This window comes from Marmota monax, unplaced genomic scaffold (assembly GCF_021218885.2).
Source record: "Marmota monax isolate L192 unplaced genomic scaffold, Marmota_monax_Labrador192_F-V1.1 WCK01_AAM20220418_F8-fsc00040, whole genome shotgun sequence".
NCBI classification, from domain to species: Eukaryota; Metazoa; Chordata; class Mammalia; order Rodentia; family Sciuridae; genus Marmota; species Marmota monax.
Window position 1 is genome coordinate 2,554,007 of NW_026692782.1, and position 23,310 is coordinate 2,577,316.

The window sequence follows — 23,310 nt, forward strand, 5'->3', positions numbered from 1 at the left end:
TGGAAATAAAAAGCTAGGGAACTGCTGCCTAAAAGAAGAAATGTTCCTCAAAGCCTCTTATTTTGTGAATAACACTGGAGAATACTTAGCTTTGTTTTACTTTTTTAAATGTTTGTAATACAGGCTAACAACAAAGGTGCCAAAAATATATGTGGGAGAAAAGACAGCCTTTGTAACAAATGATGCTAGGAAAATTGAACATCCATATGTAAAAGAATGAAATTAGATCCCTATCTCTCCCTCCATATAAAACTCAAAATAGAGGCCTGGGGTTGTAGTCACTGGTAGATTGCTTACCTAGCACATATGAGGCACTGGATTCAATCCTCAGTACCACAAAAAAAAAAAAAATAATAATAATAATAAAGGTACTGTGTCCATCTACAGCCAAAATAAAAAAAAAATCAAAATGGATCAAAGATTTAGGAATTAGACCAGAAATCTTACAAATGCTAGAAGAAATCATAGGATCAACACTCCATCATTTGGTGTTGGCACTAACTTCCTCAACAAGACTCCTAAAACTCAAGAAATAAAACCAAGAATCAATAAATGGGATGCCATCAAATTAAAAAGCTCTGTACAGCAAACGAAATGATTAAGAGTGAGAGGAGAGGGCTGGGGTCGTGGCTCAGTGGCACAGCGCTTACCACGCACATATGAGGCACTGGGTTCGATCCTCAGCACCATGTAAAAATAAATAAACAAAATAAAGATTAAAAACAAAAAAAAGAATGAGAGGAGAGCCTACAGAATGGGAGAAAAACTTTGCCTGCTTCTCCTCTAATAGGGGATTAATATCCACAATATGTAAAGATCTCAACACTAAAAAAAAGAAAACCAATTAATAAGTGTGCAAATGAATTAAACAGATACTTCTCAAAAGAAGAAATACAAATGGCCAACAAATATATGAAAAAATGTCCAACATCTTTAGCAATCAGGGAAATGCAAATCAAAATTATAATAAGATTTCATCTCACTCCAGGCAGAATGGTAATGATCAAGAATACAAACAAAAATAAAATGGAACCCAGGGCTTTCCACATGTTAAACAAGTACTCTACCACTGAGCTATATCCCCAGTCCTTTATTTTATTTTGAGATAGTGCCTCACTAAGTTGCACAAGTTAGCCTAGAACTTGCAATCCTCCTATCTCAATCTCCTAAATAGCTGGGATTAGAAGCATACACTACACTGTGCCTGGCCTATTCTCTTTCATAAGGAAATCTAGCAGGATAAATACTTCTGATATCATTCTAAAACCCCTTTCAAATCTCAGCAAAAAACCAAAATATATATTGATAACCTCCTAAAATTCTATATAGTCCATCTATTACAAGATACTCTAAAATATATTTATGAATTCTGCCATACCATCACAACTAATCAATGCTATACAGGCTAAATATCCATTATCCAAAATAGTTGGGACCAGAGTGCTTTAAATTTCTGATTATTTCAGATTTTGGAATATTTTCAAAATCATAATGAAAAATCTTGGAGGTGAGACTCAATTCTAAACAAAAAAATTCAAGTATGTTTTAAACATACCTTATACAAAGCCTGGAAGTAATTTTAATCAACATTTGAAATAATTTTGTGGATGAAATAGTTTTATTGTGTGGAATTTTTTACTTGTGGCATCATTTCTGACCTCACAAGAGTTTCAGATTTTGGAGCATTTGGATTTCAGATTTTTGGATGAGGGATGCTCAACTGGTGCCCTTGTACAATTAGATCCTGTGATAGAATTAGGAGATATCGATGGATATTATAACAAAAGCCCAGTGAAAATCACTACTATTTACTCCAAGCATATTCCTTAAAAAAAAAAAAAAAAAAAAAAAAAAAAAAAAAAAATCACTGTTTAATGCATTAGGCAGTAACCACTTTAAAATGTCACCAGAAAAAGAGAAAGAAGGTCGCTCAGAAATAGGGTGTCTGCTGAGCTACTGGTTAGTATTTTTTCTTATAAACATTATGAATCATTGAACCAAACAGCTTCTCCTATTCATTTGTTGCTATAAAACTTAAGAGACAAATTTGTAGTCTCTTCTTAGAAAGTATATTGGTATCATTTTTTTATTTTTATTTTTTGTGATAATGGGGATTTGAACCCAAGTGAATTCCACTGTTAAGCTACATCCCCAGCCCTTTGTATTTTTTATTTTGAGTAAGAGTCTCATTAAATTGCTGAGGTTAACCTTGAACTTGTGATCTTTCTGAATCACCCTCCCAAGTCACTGGTATTATAGACATTGCCACCATGCCTGGCTTAATAACATTTTTAAATCAGTCTCATCTCTACATTTTATGTCATCTCAAGTTGTTTTCCCTTTACTCCATCATTGTCAAATACACTAAAAATGGAATTTTGTAAAATCTTTATAAACTGGTTTATATCCTTTTTTAAAATAAAATAGAATATTAGTATATTTATCACTATAACTTTACCTTGTGGTTTAAACCATAGAGATCTAAATTTATATTAAGAAGTTAATACAAATTCACTTCTTAGAACTCAAGTTTCATGATAATGGTACCATGGTTCCGTGTCTGTAGGACCAAAGGCCTGATCCCAGACTGTGATGTGTTTTCATCCTAAGAGGTGTCTTGTTAAGACTAGCCAGCTTTTGGAATAGTCACTCTCTATCAACTTTGCCAGGTCTTTTCTTTTGAAATACTTCTCCCAGAGACAGTATTTATGAATATCCCACCCAGAAGGGATATGATTTAAATAAAATCATAAACATTTTGATAAAACTAAATCTAATAATAGTTATTTGAATGCAAATGCTAGAAGCTCAGAAAATAAGTTTTAGCATAAATGGTAGAGTCACAAGACCTTAGGCAGAACAATCTACCTCTGAGTCTTTATACTCTGTGGTTTCTGAGTTCTGAAGCTCAGGAAGTATTACACAGCTTGAGCAGCACTAATCTAAAAATCCAAAATCTAAGATATTCCCAAATGTGAAACTTTTTCAGCACTGACATGACACCAGAAGTGGAAAATTCTATACCTAGCTTCATGTGCCAGACACACTAAAAATAGTGTATACCACCTCACAGCTATGTATATAAATTAATTTCATGTGTCAACTTTGATCCCATGCCCAAAACATTTCATATGTATATACAACTATCACAAAATATGAAAAATCTGCAGTATATTTACACAATGGGATATCACATGGCAAAGAAAATAAATTACCACTATATGCAAACAACATAGATGATCTCAAAACACAAGTAAAAGAAATCAGACACAAAAGAATACATATAATTCTGTTTATACAAAGTTGAATATTATCCCTTTTGTTTTCTGCACTATATATAACACCTAGCTATACCAAGCATACAATATATATTGAACAAATGGATAAGGTGACTTATAAGAGACCCTTGGGGTCAGGGACTCTGCAACCTCACCAACAACTCTTTGTTTCTTTTCAGTGGGATTGAACCCAGTGCCTTATGCATGATTGGCCAGTGCTCTACCCCTGAGCTACACTTCTTAACCCCTTATTTATGTCAAATTTAAATACCTACAAAGCTAATCTAAACAGAAATCAAAATAATAGTTACCTTAGAAATTTAAAAGGGACCAAAAGAGGATCCTGGGAGTATCGATAATATTTTTTTTTCTTGATTGAGAGATAGTTACATGAATTGTATTCACTTTACAGATATACCTATGACTTAATGATGTATACCTTTCTTTGCATTTACATTATATTTAAATTTAAAAATTTACCCAAACATGGGGTTTTGTTTTAGGGTAAAGAAAAATAGTTTGGGACTAGATAGTATTGGTAGTTGTACAACACAGTAAATGTACTGAATGCCACTGAAATGTATACTTTGAAATGGTTGTTTACGTTACTTGTATTCACCTCAATTTTCAAAAGTTATCCAAAAAGTCAGTCTCAATAAAACAATGAATATATTTATTGGTAGATACTCATGAACATAAATACTGAGTATTAATGCTGAACTTACCAACTGCTGTGTCACCATCTAACAAATTGTCATCTTCAGAAGTTTGAAAGTCCATAATAACACCTGCTCCATCTAAGAGCTCCTCATCACTACTTGCACTTGTTATACTGTTGTAGCTGTTTCTATAATAGCCTCTATGGAACAGCTGCTCAGACTCCATTTAGCTGTCTGATTATCTAGGAAAAAAAAGGGGGGATGAAATAGTTTTTCCATTTTCCCAACATATAATACAAATACCTAGTTTAACATCACACACACACACACACAAAAAAAAAATTATACTTGTATTAAAAATATTAAGTTTATTCACTATAACAATGTTTTTATTGTTATGTTCCAGAAATAACATTGCTGATACATAATTTAATTTTTAAAACATATTTGTATTCTTGCTCAACATCATAATAAGATTTCAACACAATTGTACTGACATTAGTAATAAACTTGAAAAGTACATATGTGGCATTCAAAAGACAATCATAAAAGCAGTCAAACCAGTAAGGTTTGTAAAACATGACTGGTTAGATAAGGTCATAGTAAGCGTACAAAAGATGAAAGATAACAAATGAAAGTAAATATACTCCAATTCTAGCACTAAATTCTAGTACTGAATTCTAATCCTAAAGACCCAAGTTTGGTCTGGGGTTGTGGCTCAGTGGTAAAGAACTTGCCTAGCATGGGTTCAATCTCCAACACCACTTAAAAAAACTAAATAAACAAAATAAAGATATTATGTCCACCTACAACTAAAAATATTTTTTTAAAAAAACAGACAAGTGGGCTGGGGATGTGGCTCAAGGGGTAGCGCGCTCACCTGCCATGTGCGGGGCGCTGGGTTCGATCCTCAGCATCACATAAAAGTAAAATAAAGATGTTGTGTCCACCGAAAACTAAAAAATAAATATTAAAAAATTCTCTCTCTCTCTTAAAAAAAAAAAAAAAAGACAAGTTTTTTTTTAAGGCAATCTCATTTTCAGTAAGTTTTCCTTCTGTTCATGGAAAAATAATTAACCTCAAAGAGTTTTAATAATAAAGCATTTATATTTCAAAATATAGCTAGCTCTCTTTAGGAAAATATCTCTAATAACATCCCTTTTTTTTAAGCCAAAGTCATATATATAAAACCAAAAATATATATATATATTAATTATAGATGGACACAATACCTTTCTTTCTTTCTTTCTTTCTTTTTAATTTTTATGTGGTGCCAGGAATCAAACCCAGTGCCTCCACATGCTAGGCAAGTGCTCTACCACTGAGCCAAAACCCCGGCCCCAATATCTATCTTTTAATGAGATTTGATATATAAATCCCCTACCTTATAGATCTCTTTAAAGAAAGTAACATATTGAGAGCTCCTTGAGATCTTTAGAGTATGACTCTAGTCACAGCATTAAAAAATGAATTTCCTAACACCTTTGAGTCATAAAGACTCTAGACCCCTCTTTGTAACAGGAGCATCCCACTTAGATCCAAATAAACTAATGACTGGCACAATATATGGGCAATAAATGTCAAACTGTTTATTCACTCAGTCAATGAAGTCCAAAAGAGAAATGTATTCAGTTTTCAATAAACAAATATCTGCAACTGTATTAAACTGGTCTTGGAGGAGTAACCAAAAATTAGCACATAAATTAAAAGAAAAACTTAAATATTTGCTGCTTTGCAGCTTTATGAAATGTCTTTAGCTTCTTCTACCAAAGATGGCCTGTTATACTGAGATTGTTAGATTGTGTTAATTAAGGCAAGTTTTATAGTTAAATATTAAAATAGGAAAATAACTGTTCATGCTAAGAATTTTGTAGTTCCTTCAAGACAACCAAATTAAACATTATGGCTTCTGCATAAATAACCAAAAGGCTTTAAAAAAAACATTAATATTTCAAGAATCATTTTAATTTTGATGTATCAAAGCAAATATGCTAAGATTTTGCAAATAATACAGAAATTCTATTCTTCACTTCTTTACGTGACAGAAGAAAGGGGCTTTTGTAATAACATACTTCAGTGAATACTAGAGGCTCCACAACATCAGGAAATCTTTTAAATTAAACAAACTTTTCTTTGTAGCAGGGCTTCAATCAGAAAGTTCCAACATACTCCTCCTATATCATCCCTAAAAGTCCCTTAAAAACTACTAAGTAATAATTGGAAACTTTACTCTTTTAAACTTAAAAAAATATATTTTCATAACACCTTTGAGGCATTCAAGACTCCAAACTTTTCTTTATAAAAAGAGAATTCAATTCAATTCCAAATAAACCAGTTAAACTCAGGCCTGAGTAGAAACCTATTTCTATAAACTTGATAACTTAAAAAAAAAAATAACATTCCTCTTATTAACCCAAGAACTGTATTGTCCGTTGCAGCAAGCATAAGCCACACCTGACTAGTGAGCCCTTGAAACATGGCTAGTTCAAACAGAGATCAACTCTATAAAATGCCTACCAAGTTTCAAAGACAATATGAAAAAAGCCATGTATCTTATTACTAATTTTATATTTGATTACAGATTAAAATAATGTCTTAGGTTATACTGGGTTAATAAAACACATTAAACTTAATATTATTAACTTTCTACCTTTTTAAATGGCTATCAAAAAATTTTAAATTACACATGTGGTTCACGCTAGCAGCACAAATATTTTTACTGAAGGATACTTCTATAAAATATTTAAATTTATATGACAGCATAAAGGAAATAGAAGAAAGCCTGGACACCAGCATTAAATCTTTTTAGGTTCTAACTCAGTTTCCAGATATAATCACAAAAAGCTATATAAATGATAACCAGTTGAATTTTTGTGTATTAAAAAATGAAAAATAATGCAAAGTCACTTTCTCTTTTGTAAAAAATATATTTAAAATAAATTTGACAACATTGTATTAAATACACAGTAACTTGCAAACATATTCTTTGATTATATGAAGATTAGTGATAACCTGTGAAAAATCCCCAGGGATTAAGCTAAATTTACTATAATAATTCCTTAATCATCTATATACAATACATTGCCCCTGTCTAATTTAATTTCCATACTGAAGCCAGCAGTTTTTTTCAAACAGTAAGTCTGATCAGTATTCTGTCCCTACTCCATGGATTCAAATCTTTTCATCATTTCCCAGCACTCTTAGGAAATCGAGTCCTTAACAGCAAAGTCCTAGCTGCCTGGCCAATGCCCAGTTGCCCAGTTCCCCAGTTTTTTTGTTTGTTTGTTTGGTACTGGGGATGGAATCCAGGGCCTCACACATGCTACGCCAGTGCTACACTATTTCTGCACTATTTCTCAAGTCTTTTTATTTTTTTAGTTGCCCAGGCTGGCCTCAAACATGCTATTGACCTGCCTCAGCCTCTTCAGCCGCTGAGATTACAAACTGGCACCACCACTCCCAGCTTCATTTTGCAGAGTATATTTCTTGCAGTACTCTAGATTCATTGATCTTTCCATCTCCATCCTACCAGGATCTTTCCTGCCACCTGCCCAACTGCCTTTGATACCCCCTTTACCTGACTTTGATACCCTCTCCTCTTCATCTAATTAACTCTCCTACTCATTCTTCAGATCTCAGATCAAGTATCCCTTTATTTAATAAATCAAGCTTACTATGCAGCACTGTCCTGTGCACCTTATAAATCATTCAATATTTATATTAAACATTTAAATATTTACATTTAATCTTTATATTGAATATAATCACAACTCTAAAGCTTAGGTGCTATTATTATCCCCACATAAGCAATGAAGAAATAGAGACACAAAAAGTTTAACACTTGTACAAAGTCATGAAGCTAGTACAAAAGAGCCTCTCTGACCTACTTACTACCTGGATCTTCCCTGACCATGACAAATTTTCTCATAATTAGTTCTTAGAGCTCTCCTTTATAGCACTTAACTATGGTTGTATTATTTTACTTGTTAATGTGATTATCTTATTAATATGTCTGTTTTCCCTTCCCATGTGTCATGAGATCTGACACACTGTCAATTTTTGCTCAACATTGCATATTCAATGGTTAGCACAGTATCTGGAACATATTTGGTATTATTCTTATATAATGGAATAATCTTCAGTGGAGGAAGTAAAAAATGGAAAACCATAAGACTTTAGAACAAAATATAGAAGGCAGTCTTTGGAGGTAGGAATAGGCAAAGATTTATTTGACTTGCAACTAAAGCAAAGTCTACAGAGGGGAAAAATGATAAATTGAGTTAAATACTTTGTTCTGTGTTAGAGCTCTTTCAAGGATTGAAAGATGGTGTACAGAATAGGAGGAAATATTTGCAAACAACGTCTGACAAATAACAAATATCTGGATTTTTTTTATACTTCAGTCTGCAATGCATTGTATCCATTTTAATTTTTGTATAAGGTGTGAGACATAGTTCGAAGGTTTGGGGTTTTTGTTGTTGTTTGCATAGGATATCCAATTGCTTCATCACCATCTGTTGAAAAAGGTATCTCCCCTCCACTGAACTGTTTTCTGCCTTTGTCAAAAATTAGTTGGTTTGGGCTGAGAATGCAGCTCAGTGGCAGAGCACTTATTAGCAATGTGAGGCCCTGGGTTCAATCCCTAGGGTTGTGCCTTAGTAGTAGAATGCTTGCCTAGCACATGTGAGGCTGGGTTCGATCCTTAGTACCATATAAAAATAAACAAAATAAAGGTATTGTTGTCCATCTACAACTAAAAAAAAAAAAATTTTTTTAATTAGCTAAGGGCTGGAGTTGTGGCTCAGCAATAGAGTGCTTGCCTAGCACATACAAGGCCCTGGGTTCAGCACCACATAAAAATAAATAAACAAAAAAATAAAGGTATACAAATAATAAATATATATATATATATATATATATATATATATATATATATATATATATATATATATTAAATAGCTAAGCATATTTGTGTGAGTTTCAGAGTTCTCTACTATCTCACTGATCAATGTGTCTATAGGTATACCCATAACACACAGTCTTAATAACTGAAGCTATATAAATCCTAAAATTGGGTAATTGATTTCTAACTTTTTTGCCTTTCCATGTAAATTTTAGAATAGTCTTGTATATATCAAACAAAAAAATTTCATTGGCTCAATTAATATATATATATATATAGCATTAATGAACAAGTACATAATAAATAATACATCTCTGATGGTTGTACAATAACTCAAAATCAACAAGACCTAAACTGAATAAATATTTGCCCTAAACTTGCTTGTCCTCCTACTTTCCCTCTCTTAGTTTGCAGGATAACATTTATTTAGTAGCTAAATCCAGCTTACAGAATTATTTATTAATTTTTCCCAACAAGTTACTGAGCACCTAATACATCCAGGAACGAAATCAGGTGCTGAGGTAATCAATAAGGTACAGTTCCTATTCCCAAGTCACTGGGAAGTCAGATAACTACCCTATGGTATAACAAGCATCATGGAAAAGGTATCTTATAACACTGAGAAGTAAGCATGCTAGCTGGGAAAGAGTCTGTGAATACTTTAACTAGGAAAATGTTTTATGCAGAGTATTGAAAGACTAGGATAGATTAACTATAAGGTGAAAACTCAACACAGGTCAAAAAAAGTATGTACAACAACACAGAAGTATAATAATGAAGCCAGTTTGGGTTAAATTAAGAGGTAAGAGACTGGAGAGTAACTAGAGAGATAGAGAGATGCCAGACCATGAAGGGAGGGGCTCGTAATTTATGCTAAGAAACCTTCATACTAATCTACACACATGGGAAACCATTACAAGTTTTAAAAAGAAAAACCACTGGGCTGGGGATGAGGCTCAAGAGGCAGTGTGCTCGCCTGGCATGCGCAGGGCGCTGGGTTCGATCCTCAGCACCACATACAAATAAAAAAAAAAAAAAAGATATTGTGTCCACCGAAAACTCAAAAATAAATTTTAAAAAATTATCTCTCTTTTTTTTTAAAAAAAGGAAAAAACCACATGATCAGATATAAATTTTATCAAGTCAATACTAGCAGCAGTGTGGAAGACAAATTAGAAGGGCAAAAGATTGATGGCCTACAGACAGGAATCAGATGAGAACAGACCTTCAAATAGCTCTAAACATGAGATAGGGCATAACTGAACTAAGCCAGCAATACAGAGAAGCAGAAAAAGTTTTAAGAGGAGTTGTTAAATAATACAGTGCATGGAATGGTAAAGAAGAAGAAATCTAAGATATTGACTAAGTTTCTGACTAGAGTAACTAATTTTAAACCAGGTGACATAAATAAATTTCAGCCTTCTCTAAATCACAGGACTCAAGACTACAGAGTTCTAACCAACTTTAGTATTATACAATCCAAGCTTTATTTTCTGCTTAAGGTCAGATTAAATGAAGTATGGTTACCTTCAGTACAACAATCTAGCTCCCAAACGGCAAATACTAAGTAGCATACCACCTGAATTTGGGTGGTGGGGGAAGCAGCGATAGGAAGATCCTAGAAACAGGTGTCTTAAGGGCCCTAAAACCTGAGATAATCATAGTTTTGTAGCTCCCCACAAAGTTCTGTCTCTCCCATAAAGTAGAATGGGCAGAGCTGAGGATCATGGCTAAGTACCAAAGGTATGTCTGTCAACAGTCCGAACAGTAAGCTAAACAGAAAAGTAGGTCACAATCTGGGTGAAAGAATTAGTGAAAATCCTCAATGTCAGCAACTAGAAAGATGGAACAAAAGTCTCAAGATCAGCGATGGGGCAGGAAGGTTTTATAAAAACCTTAATCAAGCCATTTGTATATAAGAAATATTCTCATTTTAAATTTTTAAAAAGTCTGTGTGAGGCACTGGTCACACATTAAAGTGTGACAACTATTATGAATTTCAAAATAATCATTTACTCGTTGGCTAATGTTTATAGAAGAGTTATCAAAGTAGCAGAAATTACAACAAACTAAAACACAATTTTTATCTTCTTAATAACTGTATTTTGTATTGGCCTTACAGCTTTCAGCACACTTCAGTGTAAATTACACTATATACTATCCTTGAGAGGGATGTTGCTATATTTTCCTATACATTAGTACACATTCCAATAATCAAAAGCAGTACATGGTAGATGTCACGGAAGACACAGAATTGTTATCAAACCCAGAAAACCAAATTTCACTGTGATTAATAATAAGAAACCTTTATTGAAAGAGACACACCTGAATCAGACCTTTAAAAGTAAGCAGGAATTTTATGGTGCAGAGATGGGAGAAATTATCTGAAGCAAAATGAGTGGCATGAGTCAAGTTACGGAGAAAGAAACAAAAGCACTTGTAAATAAGTGAGTATGTTCACAGAGTACTAGTCCTATAAAAGGTTTCCTTACTCCCATCTAAAATTGTAATGGCTAAAAGCATAAGAAAAGTTCTTAAAGCCAGGTACCACCACACTCCTGTAATCCCAGCTACCCAAGAGGCTGTGGCAGAAATATTGCAGGTTCAAAGTCACACCACAAAAGGTATTCCTCACAATATATGTACTTTGGGAATGGAATGGTGGTCTTATACACAAGGTACTAAAGTTCATGTAGGGATGGAAAAAGGGGAAATGCTAGAAAAAGAAATCAAAGCTTAAGTATAATAGAACTAGAATGCCAGATTAAATGGAGGGACAAGAGCTATACAAAGGAATGATCCATAACTGGTTTCTCTGAAGAATTAAATGGCATTTGTGTAAGTAATGTAACAGCAAGTAGAGACTGAAGACAGGGATACACTTAAGATGTTTCAGAACCATTCTGATAAAAAAATAATAAATGAACTGGGAGTGAACTCAGAGGTAGAACACCTTCCCAACATACAGGAGCCCCTGGGTTTGATCTCTAGAACCACAAAAAATCATCATCATCAAGAATCTAAAGCCACAATGAAAACAGAAAAGAACTTATATTCAGGTGTCACAAAAAAAAAAAAAATCAGAAAATCTGGACTCAAATGGGAACTAGGGAAAGGCAGGCAGAATGACTCACAAATTTATGTTTCTTCCTCTTTTTTTTTTTTTTTTTTTTTAAGTACTGGGGATTAAACTCAGGGCACTCAACCACTGAGCCACATATCTAGCCCTGGTTTGTATTTTATTTAAAGACAGGGTCTCATTGAGTTGCTAAGCATCTCACCATAGCTGAGGCTGGCTTTGAACTCCAGATCCTTCTGACTAAGCCTCCAGAGCCGCTGGGATTACAGGCCTGCTCCACCATGACCAGCTCCTCTATTTTTAATGAAAAGACTTATGTCTTTCTAGAAATTGAAAAGTGAAAAGTATAAAGTAATTGGAGAAGAAAACAGAGAGAAAAGTTGGGGAACACACTGCATATTTGATGATCAAGATATCTGGATAGAAATATCTATTTAGTGGGCAGGTGAATCCATTGAATTCCCACTGGGAGTTTGTGCCATATTCTTTTTCCCATCTGATTTCATACTGAGGAAGAGATCTTTTCTTTTCTCCTTTACCTAACCAAGTAATTTCAAAACAAAGAAAGGAGTATATTAAAATCATGCAGAAATAGTTATTAACTAATACAAATTAATTATACACAGAACAATCATACCTTTATTTTAAAATCACTGTAAAATGAAAATTAATTATAAAATACACATATTTTGAACATCCCAGATAATTAATTTGAGATGTATAAGACTGATGAGACATTAAGGATAGTATTTATATAGTAAAAGAAACCATTTTTTATGTATGTATATAGATCTAAAGAAATTTAATGCAATAGTTCAAATATCTCAGTGATGGTCTAATAATACAATTTTTTGAAGAAAATTCAGATCTAAAAACATCAGAAAAGACAGGTCATAAGGGCAACTACTATATCACAGAATTTAAGTGTGATCATTGACCAGACTCAATTTAAAACATAGCTAATCCTTGCTACACTGATCTGATAATTGTTTTTATAATTTTTTTCTTGAGATATAATAGATCTTCCACTGCATTTATGTAGACAACAGAGATACTTGAAAGGATTCATTATATACTAGTGTCACTAATTTCTATCAGAAACATGATTAAGCCATGAATATTCTCTCATTTTAGAAAAATAAAACAAAAAATAGAAAAACTGCATTCTTTGTAGAAATATGTTTAAGCAAATTATCAAATTCATCTACATACATGAACCATGTAAAGCAACACAATAAAAGACACAAAATAAGACATTTAAAAAAAAAAAGGTGGGATATAAAAGAATAAGATATAGAGGAAAGAGTAGAAATGTTTGTTAATTAAATTCATAGGGTATTAAAACAAAAAATACATTCTGATAAAATGTTAAGATATAAAATAATCAAACTGATTTTCCCCAAAAAATATTACTTGATATTTTATCCTTTGTGTTCCTTTAGTTAGGTATATGTCAAATTGTATCTTATATATTTTCTTCAAACATAAATGAACAACTTGTTAAATGAATTAGCTATCTAGAGAAAGTCTCTTAAGACTTATAAAACCTTTTAAATCGACCAGACATGGTGGCACATGCCTGTAATCCCAGCAACCTGGGAAGCTGAGACAGGAGAATTGCAAATTCAAGGTCAGTATCAGCAATTTAGCAAAACCCTAAGCAACTTAGCAAGACCCTGTTTCAAAATAAAAATAAAAAAGGCTGAGAATGTTTGACAAAGTGTCCCTGAGTTCAAGCCCCAGTACCAAAAAAATATATATATCTTTTAAATTAAATGCTATTATTCACAACAGCCAAGATATGGAAACAACCTAAGTGTCTAGCAACAGATGAATAAAACAGACACAGAAAAACAAATACTGCCTGATCTCACATGTGGACTCTAAGAGTCAAACTCAAAAGTACTGTAGAAAGGTGGTTACCAGAAGCTGAAGAAGTGTAGATAAGGAAAGGGGGAGAGGTTGTTCAAAGGATACAAAGTTTCAGTTAGACAAGAGGATAAGTTTTGGTTATCTATGTATCTCAAAATTGCTATTTTAAGTGTTCTCAGGGCCACACCCACACACATAAATGACAAGCAAGTGAGGCGATGTTAGCTTGATCTTTCTACAACTGTATAGACTTATCAAAACATCACATTATATTCCATAAATACATACATATAATGATTTGTCAATTAAAAATACATAAAAAGAAACAAATTCAAGGAGGGGCAGTTAAATGCTTGATAATTTTAAAAGGGCAAAGGAAACACGAATATAAAGGTCAGATTAGAAAAAGGAAGAAAGGTAAAACAATAATCCAATAAAAAGATGCTGGGGAAGACTGAGACTTTGAAAACTAGTTTTCATGACTTTAAAAGAAGAAACTGTTCAACTATGAGGATGATGAGAAATATATTTACTTAACTTGGTTCCATGCAAAGTTGCTGATCAAATCTCTCCATATTTCATCAATGCAAGTGAAGCAGTGATGGTCATGCTACATTCACATTTAATAGAATATTTTTTAAGAATCAAAATAATCATAGGTATAATGTTTATGTATAGATGTGAATGTGCACATTAAAAAATACAAAAAACAGGGGGGAGGTCATTTTTTTTTCTTTTTTGTAGTACTGGGAGCTGAACCTAGGAACATTCTACCACTGAGCTACATCTTCAGACCTTTTTAATTTTTGAGACAGGCTTAATAAAACTTAATAAAAGTTGCCCAGGCTGACCTGGAACTTAAGACCATCCTGTTTCAGTTTCCTGAATAGCTAGGATTATAGACATGCACCACCATACCCAGCTCACAAGAGTTTATTAAAGTAGTAGGTCAAACTCAAAAGGAAAGCAGAGTGTTTTTCTTTTAAAACCACTATTTTCTACAGTGTCTTTTCCTTAATAAATAAAAATAAATGGCCTTATTCTGTCATGTCTCTCATTCTTCTTCTCTGAAATTTTGACCAGCAGAAACTGCAGTACAACGCAGTCGTTCCTGCTGTAGAGTACAGTGAGTTCTGAAATCATACTGCTGACCTTCAGTCTCAATCCTGACATTTATTACTGTGGGGCCTTGGGCAAGTTAATTAAATCCTTGGTGCCTGTTTCCAACATCTGTAAAATGGGGATAGTGAAACGCACCTACATCATTCTTGGCTTTGGTGTAAAAATTGAGATAACCCACAAAAACACTTAGAAAAGAGCCTGACCCATAGAATGTGCTCAATTATTAATACTTATTATATTGTATTATATTATATATTTGAGATGCCTGCTGACGAGTCTGACTACAAACTAAGCTGGAGGTTCTACAAAGCAGTGATAGTTGCCAAACCCCACAGGATACTGCTTTGATATATGACCCACCACAGAGATCAAATCTGGCTTCCTGAGTGGTCTGAAAATTATTCCCAACATGTCACAACAGGAAATGGAAAGCCTATCACCAACATGACCTGGACAATTGCCAATTTTCTAACATAAACCCAAAACCTCAACAAATCTGTTCCCTTGGACTGTATGTATCCAAAATGAGTTAAATATTTATATTCCTAATGAGTTATATATGATTGACAACACACATTAAAGCACAATTTTCAAGTAAAGATAAATACAATAGATTCATAGTGACCTCTTCAAATAATTTGACCCATAGTTCAAGTAAACAATCAGGCTTTTAGGTAGGAAATAGGGAGGAAGAGGTGGAAGAGGAATGCAATCTTTAATAGATTCTGCCAACAGTAACTGTGTCTAATAACTAAAGGTCGTATAAGTATATTCAATTTGAGAAAATACCTATCTATAGGTCACACACATGGTTTTTAAGCCATACTCCTATAATAGTAACAGCAGTAGCACCTTTTAAGATGAAAGTCAACAGGACACACACAAGCATTTAAACCCCCTTACGTACTCTTGAACTAAACAAATACTATTATATTGTAGTGACTTAAAAAGGCATGTAGAACTGACAGTTAAATTATTTCCATACTGACTTCATCAAGAAACTAAACTTCTAAATTAATTCTTTATGCATAAAAGGAAAAGCATTCGAGTCAACAAACAATTATATAAGCCACAATGATGCTGCAGGAACTGAGCTGCATGGCTCAAAAAGTTTGCTTGTAGAAGTGAACTTCTGAATCTCATATATGTGTATATACATGGTCACTACTGCTTCAGTTATAAACAGGAATTTCTTTTCAAAGGAAAACAAATGTCAGCCTTTGATACGCATCATGTATATGTAATTATTTTCTATGTGCTCCACAGTTTTAAAATGGCATACAAATAAAGAATACCACAGAACCACATGGCATTGGCTTCTGTGGTTCAACAAGTTTTAACATCAAAACACACACACACACACACACACACACACACACACAAGTTTATATATACACAAATAAATCTAAAATAGAAAAACTGAAATATAATGTCTAAATTTGGGCAAATTTAGCGAAAGTAAAATCCACTAAGTTCAAAATTAATCTTTTCTTGGGTCATACTTCCATTCTATTCAAGTTCTTCGACGTCCTGAAGAAAAAGGGTGAAATTTCAAGTAATGAATGAGGGTACATCCGTAACCAGGATGAGTTTAACATCACTCAGGTATATCTGTTGCAAAATAAACCATCATGAGAGTCCTAGCCTCACAGTTGACCCCAAATCCGTGAACATGACAGCTAACGAATCTTCGCTGGTACAGTTCAACTCACCTCGCAGCTCAGAGGCATAGCAAAATCGGTGGCTGTGTTTTGGGCTGCCTTTGGATTCTGCATCTGTTTCAAACCTAAAACCTAGCTACCCAGGGAGCTTCACCTGCAGAAACCCTGACACAACGAAATCGCTATCGCGATTTAAAAGGTACCTGGTGTTTTGTACTGAAGAGATTACGTAAATTTTGCCAGGTGGGACTTTTTTTTGTCCTCCTTCAAACACGGGAGCAGCATTAAGTTAAATCCTCTTGCTTTGCAAGGCCCTAGAGTCAACCTGCTTCTGTCCAAGATTAAAATTAAAACCTCCAACCACACTCCCCTCTTAAAAGACTAAAATTGAATCCATGCTCCAATTCAGGGGTAAAATAGAATAGCTTTCAAGCCACCACACCCTCCTTCCTCATCACCCAGCCCGATTCCAGGCCGCGGACGAACTAGGACTGTGAGAAAGGAGCTGCAGGTTCCGGACCGGACCGGCCCTGACCCACGGAAGGGGAAGAGAAGCAGCAAGAGTCCGGAGCCCGACAGGTACGTCCCCGGCGTCGACGCGTGACGTCACCGCGTTGACGTGAACGGCCGTTCAGCGTCCAGCCGCCCCTACACATCCTCCTCAGGCCACTCGCGGAGCCTCGTCGGCGCCTATTGGGCGGCGTGGGAACAGTGGGCGGGCTGGGGCTGGGTGGCGGGGAGGAGGAGGAGGAGGAGAGGGCGAGCTGGCTGCGAAGCCCTGGCTCAGCGATCACCTCACGTCACTCACGCATTCTTGCTTGCCCCTGCGGTGACCTCGGTAAAGGACCGGAGGAGGTCTCCAGCGGGAGGCATTTTCAAAAGGCTGCCGGCGCGCTCACTCTGGTGTCATTGCAAACTCGCATTCCACTCAGGCGAGAGACCAGAGTGCCCGGGAGCAGCGCGTGGGACACCAGAGAGCCCTGGGCGCAGCAGTGAAAAGCCAAAGCAGCCGTCAACGAGCTCTGGTTCTCAAACAGATCCAGAGACGTGGGCCTTGGAATTTAGACCTGTACTAAATATCTGTGCCTCTAGGTCTCGGACAGAGTAATGGCGCTGATTATGCACCCAACGCACACGGGAGGAAAACTGATAACCTAAATTTAGCAATACGCACTTTCAAAATTAACGCTTGAAAAGTATTCTGGGGAAATATATAATCTGAATTATTTCTGTTTACAATTATATCCTGTCACAGAATTCAGTATGCCTGCTCCCCTTGCTCAAGGAGCTATATTCCCATGCAGGGCGAAAAACTGCAGGGGGAAGAATGCTTAGGCTACAACTGTAGCTTGCCACTTAGTTTGGTGAGCAGGTGCAGACTTTGCACTTCTTGAGCAGTATGCGTACCACCGCTGGGTGGCAGAATTAAGACCTGTGAATGTTGAGTGGCTTATCTATAATTAATATGTTATGAATATATATAATACTTAATACCAACGGCTTTTTGTAGTAGTACCTTGTTAATATTATGTATGTCTTAGTCTTTACAAATTTTCTATATTCACATACATATTCTCTATCAAATTTTTATCATAGGTTAGCAACTTGTCTGTTTTAACAAATGAGTTTTTTCCATCCTTTTTGCCGGGGTGGGGAATTGGGGGATGTTGTATATTTTCAAACATGTCTGGGGCTTCAAAGCTAGCATAGTGCCCAAGGTGGCAGTGGGTGTGTTCACAATGCAGTCAAGCTGCTTATGATTGCTTTTATGACTTATATTAAGGTAGAATTGTGAAACCATCATACTAGAGAAGCATAATTTTCTTTCATTTTAAACATTGTTAGGTAAATTTCTTAGCTTCTTTTTAGAAAATGTGGGAAATCAAGCAAAAATTTTTCTAAACAGTGAAATTTTTCACAAGAGAGTTGCAGATGTTTTATGTTTTCTTTTCTCATTGTAGATATGTAGCCTAATTTTGGAAAGAATCACCTAGATTTTGATTACAATAGACAGTAGTCAGTCAGTCAGTCATCTGCTTTCTATAAAGATGAAAAATAATTCTTTTACAGTAGTGTTAGTTCCTACTGGTGGATTATCCCAAGGTAACTTTTATGTGGAAAAAAACAAGTCTACTTGTATATTTGGTTTGCTGTAAAACTAATTATAGTATGCACACTTTATTCACCTCTAAGAACTTGTTTTAAAATTCATACTTTCTGGTGTACAGAATCATCACACTAGAAGTTCCAATCTTCACTTTGCATCAGAACCCTTTAGGGAGTTTCAAAAAAAAATCTTTGCTTAGGCCCCCTTCCCAAAAATTCTGTTTTATTTGGCTTGGGTATTAGGGAATTGAACCCAGGAAATTCTAGCACTGAGCTATATCTCCAGCCCTTTGCCATTTTTATTTTTTATTTTGAGACAGAGTCTCACTAAATTGCTGCCACTGGCCTTGAACTTAACGATTCTCCTGCCCTAGCCTCCTGAGTTGCTGGAATTATAGGTGTGCACCACAGTGCCCAACTTTAATATATATTTTTATAAGCCCTCAGTATACAGGAAGTATTTGAAGACATAGCAAAATAAATTATCCAGTTTCTTCTACTTTAAGTCACAGGGGCTTTGTTGTTGTTGTTGTTAGGACTGACCTTAAGCAATAATAAGAAAAACTCAACCAATATTCAAATTAGCTTTACTTCTCCCTGATTACTCCCCATGTGCAACCCCCCAACCAACCAAATCCTTAAGACCTCAAGGAAGAGAAAAAGAAGACAAAGATTTAACTCACAGTAGTAAGAGTTTAGCAATTTTAATCAGATCTAGGATAGCTTGTTTAGTTGTGTTGCTGGTAACCTAGCAGATAAAGAGAGAAATGAATGGTGGACATGAGCAGCGAGGGAAAGTGGGTTAAACCTTACCCTCTTGTCAGTAATTTTGTTCTGGGAATGTGGGTTGGATTTCTTAGAACAGGCAAAAAAAAAAAAAAAAAAAAGTCCAAAAGAGCACTGGAAATCATATCTCAGTGTCTCCTAGATTCTTACTTATAGGACCCAGTCAAACTTCTCTGAACTTTTCTTCAAGTGAAAAAACGAGATGGGATTATTTCCTTTAATAACAATATTTTTTTAAATTTCAACAGAAAAGGAGAGAAACAAGCAGGGCATAAATCTGCCTCATATATTTGTGAATTGTTTCAAAACAAGAACTTTTACTGCTTATGTGTCATACACTTGGAAAAGGGAATAAAAAGGATAAAGAGACTCTTAAGAGTCAAATGAGGTGGCATGTGCCTGTAATCCCGGAGGCAAATTGAAAGTTTTTGGCTTCTTTTTCACTTAAGCCTAGGAGTTTGGGGCTAGTTGGGCAACATAGACCCAGTTAAAATAAAAACAAACAAAAAAGACTATCAATGAAATAGTAGTGAAGTTCTAATCTAGATTTGTCTCCAGATTCTACCAGCCCCAGGGAAATAGTTGAATAATGACCTTTTCTTTTCTTGTCCTTTGTCTTTTTCACAAAGATAATATCAAGGTATGTTGAATAGCTTTGCATTCCTGTTTATATTGGAGGCCTTTGACATGGCAAATAGTTTTCCAGTTCCATGTGATTCTTTTCTATAAAATCCTTCCTGAGCCTCAGGTGGAGATTCACATATTCAAAACATTCTCACAAAGTGATTCCTTTCTCATGTTCTGCACAGGTAAAGATTCAGCATTTCATTTTATTCTTACTAGAAATATAGTATGATCACCCTCTCCAGCTAGCCAACTCTCCTCACTGTGAGCCCTTGCAGGTGACCCAGAAAGCAAGAAACTCAAGAACCAACTTTTTTTGTTGTTTTTGTTGTTTTATGTTTTGTTTTCATGTTCCTGGGTACTGCTTTAATACAATTAGCATATTATTTTATTTGTAAATAAGCACCAGTTAACTAGTCCCTCTAGAAACCTTAGGTATACTAGTAAGTTCTTAAGAAAACCCACTCTTCACTGTGCTAAACCTATTGCCAGCCCAGCCCATGTGTCAGTTTTTCACAGAATCTAAGATCAGAAACTGTGAGGTCTTGAGGACAGAAATACTTTCAAGAGCAGTGACTGGGTAAGTCCACTATACAACCACCACATGCAGCAGAGTTCAAAGCCAGAGGTTATATGAGAGTGTACACTTAGAACATAGAGCTGCCAAGGCTAAGTGCAGTCACCTGCCAGCTTCTACTCTGTCCTCTGAAATACTACTTTGCTTCCCATCACAACTGAGCACCTTAACACTACTTGCCTGAGGAAAGGCGTCTTTGCTTAATGGCCCACCCAGAAGCACCCCACTGCTGACTTGGACACCAATGAGTGTCTATAACCTCAGCTGAGCCATATGGTTTACACCTTCAAGCCAGGTTTGGACACTCGCACCTCATGCTCTTCTTCATAGGTCCCTCACATCAACCAGTCTCCTTCTTAAAGAAGTTTTCTGCCCAGTCTTGGGTCATCTCTAGGTACAGTCTGGGCTGATGAGGCAGATAATCCAGGTGCAGACAAAGCTGGCTGGCCTTTTCTTGGGAATGGCCCCCATTAAGTTGCCATGCATTGAAAGAGGTGAGGATGATCTAGGGCCCCACAGTCAGGGCTCCCTCAGGGCTGTCTCATAATACTTACCATTTAGTCTGTTCCAAGTACTGTGTGTTCCAGGACCCTGATGGAATGTAGGGCCAGTGTCAATGTAGCCAGGTGCCACACTAGGAATGGACAATGTGGTTGTTGTCTTCACAAAAGTTCTTCACAGCTTACAGTCTGATGGGAGGAGCCAAAGGAGAAAGGGAAGGGCTGGAGGCAAAGCAAATGCACCTACCCTTGAATCCTGCAGCCTGGAGGCGTTGGGTGTGGCCATTCTCCACCAGCAGAGAGGGAAGAGTATCTAGGGAGTGTTTCCGGTTGGTGTGAGGAGAAGTGTCCAGGCCTCCAGGGCCTTCAGGTGTGAGTCACAGATATGAAAAAGTGGGAGGCTCTTGCCCATGTTCTTATATCTGTAAAATGCACTACGAGAGCCATATTTGGATGTTATACCATGGGACGGGTCCAGAAGAGCAGGTACAAGGTCATCTGAGGGTTCTAAGATATCATCAGCCATGCCAGGTGGGTAGCAGAAGAGAACCAAGACACCAACAGTGGCTTGCCTTGAGTTGGGTCATGCGCTCCAGCAGCACGTTGGTTGGGGATTCAGAAGCTGTAGGGCCCCAGCTTTGGATAGAAACGGGAACCCCAGCCGTTGGGGTGGGGGCAGGGCTGGCGGGGAGAAGGGGAGTAGCTGATCCGGACCTCGGGGTCGCAGTGTGGCACCAAGATGTGGTGCTAGTTAGTGTGGTGGCCTTCACACTGCGGGCTCCTGTAGAAGTCGAGCAGGTCCCAGTAGACCTGGTTCGGGGGCGCTAGGCCTGCCTCCTCGGGGACCTACCTTTTCGATCTGCTAGGGTCCCAGGCGCTGGACTGCAGGCCCAGGGCGCTGGGTGGGGGGCTCATCCCGAGGCTGCTCAAAGGGCTCCTACTCTGGGCCTGGGCCCGGATCCCAGGGCCTAACTAATATTTTCTCTTTGCATATTGAGCTCGGCCTAGTTGATTAAGATCCAGAAATTCATCAGGTGGCTACAGTTTAAGTCCCAAGTACATAGTTAATTGTTAGTTTAAACTACATAAGGTTAGAGTAGACGTTCAGGAATCTAGCTTAAAGCCAAAAAAACTCTTCTGGAAGAAGATGGAGCAGTAAACGAACAGACACCGATTTTCTTTTCTTTTTTCTTTCTTTCTTTTTTTTTTTTTTTTTTTTTTTTTTTTGTACTTGAATATTGCATGTCTGTAAGAGATCTGAATTTTAGAGAATGCTTTTCTTCATGATAAAGTTTTAGGTCCTTCTTGCCTCCAATCACAAGTGATTGCTTTTTTGTCAGGACAGTTTACTCAAGCACATCTACCTACATAAATTCGTGCTTTTTAAATAAAATTATTATTTACATAGTGACTTCACAAAGGGAAAACATTCAGTGTAGTTCTACTGCCAACATTTTGCTGTAATTTGTTATTATCTAACTTGTTTCTTTCTGGAAAGAATAAATAACAATACCCTTTCCTGAGTGTCCCCATAATCTAGCATAGGAGTCAATTCATGATGAATGCAGGATAGAATTTATTTCTAGTAGAAAACTCTTTAGGTACCACTAGTCCCTTTCCCCTTGATATATTATACTACCACTATTAATAAAGATTAATGAAATTTAATTTTTTCTACCAGAAAAGAGGCACATAACTTAAGATTACCTTTAGTATTTGGAGTCCATTATAATTATCATGATTTTTAAAAAGTTAGTTTATGTTGGCATTTCCTTAAATTAAAATATTATTACAGCATTGCTTGATTAAAACAAACATCATTTTTTTTTCAAATGACAAAAAGTAGGAGATTGCTCTAGTTTGACTGTGATTTGTTCCCAAAAAAAGTTCATGTTGGAATTTGTTCCCCAATATAACAGTGTTGAGAGGTGGTAGAACCTTTAAGAGGTGTTTGGGTCATGAGAGACTAGATTAACCACTTCCAGGGCAGGTTGTTTAAAAGCAAGGCCACTCCCCATGTTTTGCTCTTCTGCACATTCCCACTAACATTTCTGCTTTTCTGCCATGTTTATGATACCACACAAGGCCCTCACGAGATGCTTCTGCCTGGTCTTGGACTTCCAGCCTTCAGAACCATGAGTTA

At 36.0% G+C, this 23,310-nt stretch overlaps 1 protein-coding gene and 1 pseudogene across 2 annotated transcripts in view; both read right to left on the reverse strand.

Moving 5' to 3' along the window:
• The window catches only part of Clcn3 (chloride voltage-gated channel 3), an 81,252-nt gene extending 64,083 nt beyond the window's left edge, over positions 1 to 17,169 (reverse strand). Inside the window, exons 1-2 of one of the 2 annotated variants that reach the window (XM_046447735.2) lie at positions 16,626 to 17,169; positions 4,004 to 4,179 (exon numbers count right to left, since the gene is read on the reverse strand). In XM_046447735.2, the coding sequence (XP_046303691.1) occupies positions 4,004 to 4,163 (160 nt within the window). In that variant the 5' untranslated portion in view covers positions 4,164 to 4,179; positions 16,626 to 17,169. The remainder of the gene's footprint in view (positions 1 to 4,003; positions 4,180 to 16,625) is intronic. The other variant, XM_046447737.2, reaches the window with a different exon arrangement.
• A 3,838-nt stretch (positions 17,170 to 21,007) lies between these two features.
• LOC124094775 (glycoprotein endo-alpha-1,2-mannosidase-like protein) lies at positions 21,008 to 22,082 on the reverse strand (annotated as a pseudogene).
• Positions 22,083 to 23,310: the final 1,228 nt, after the last annotated feature.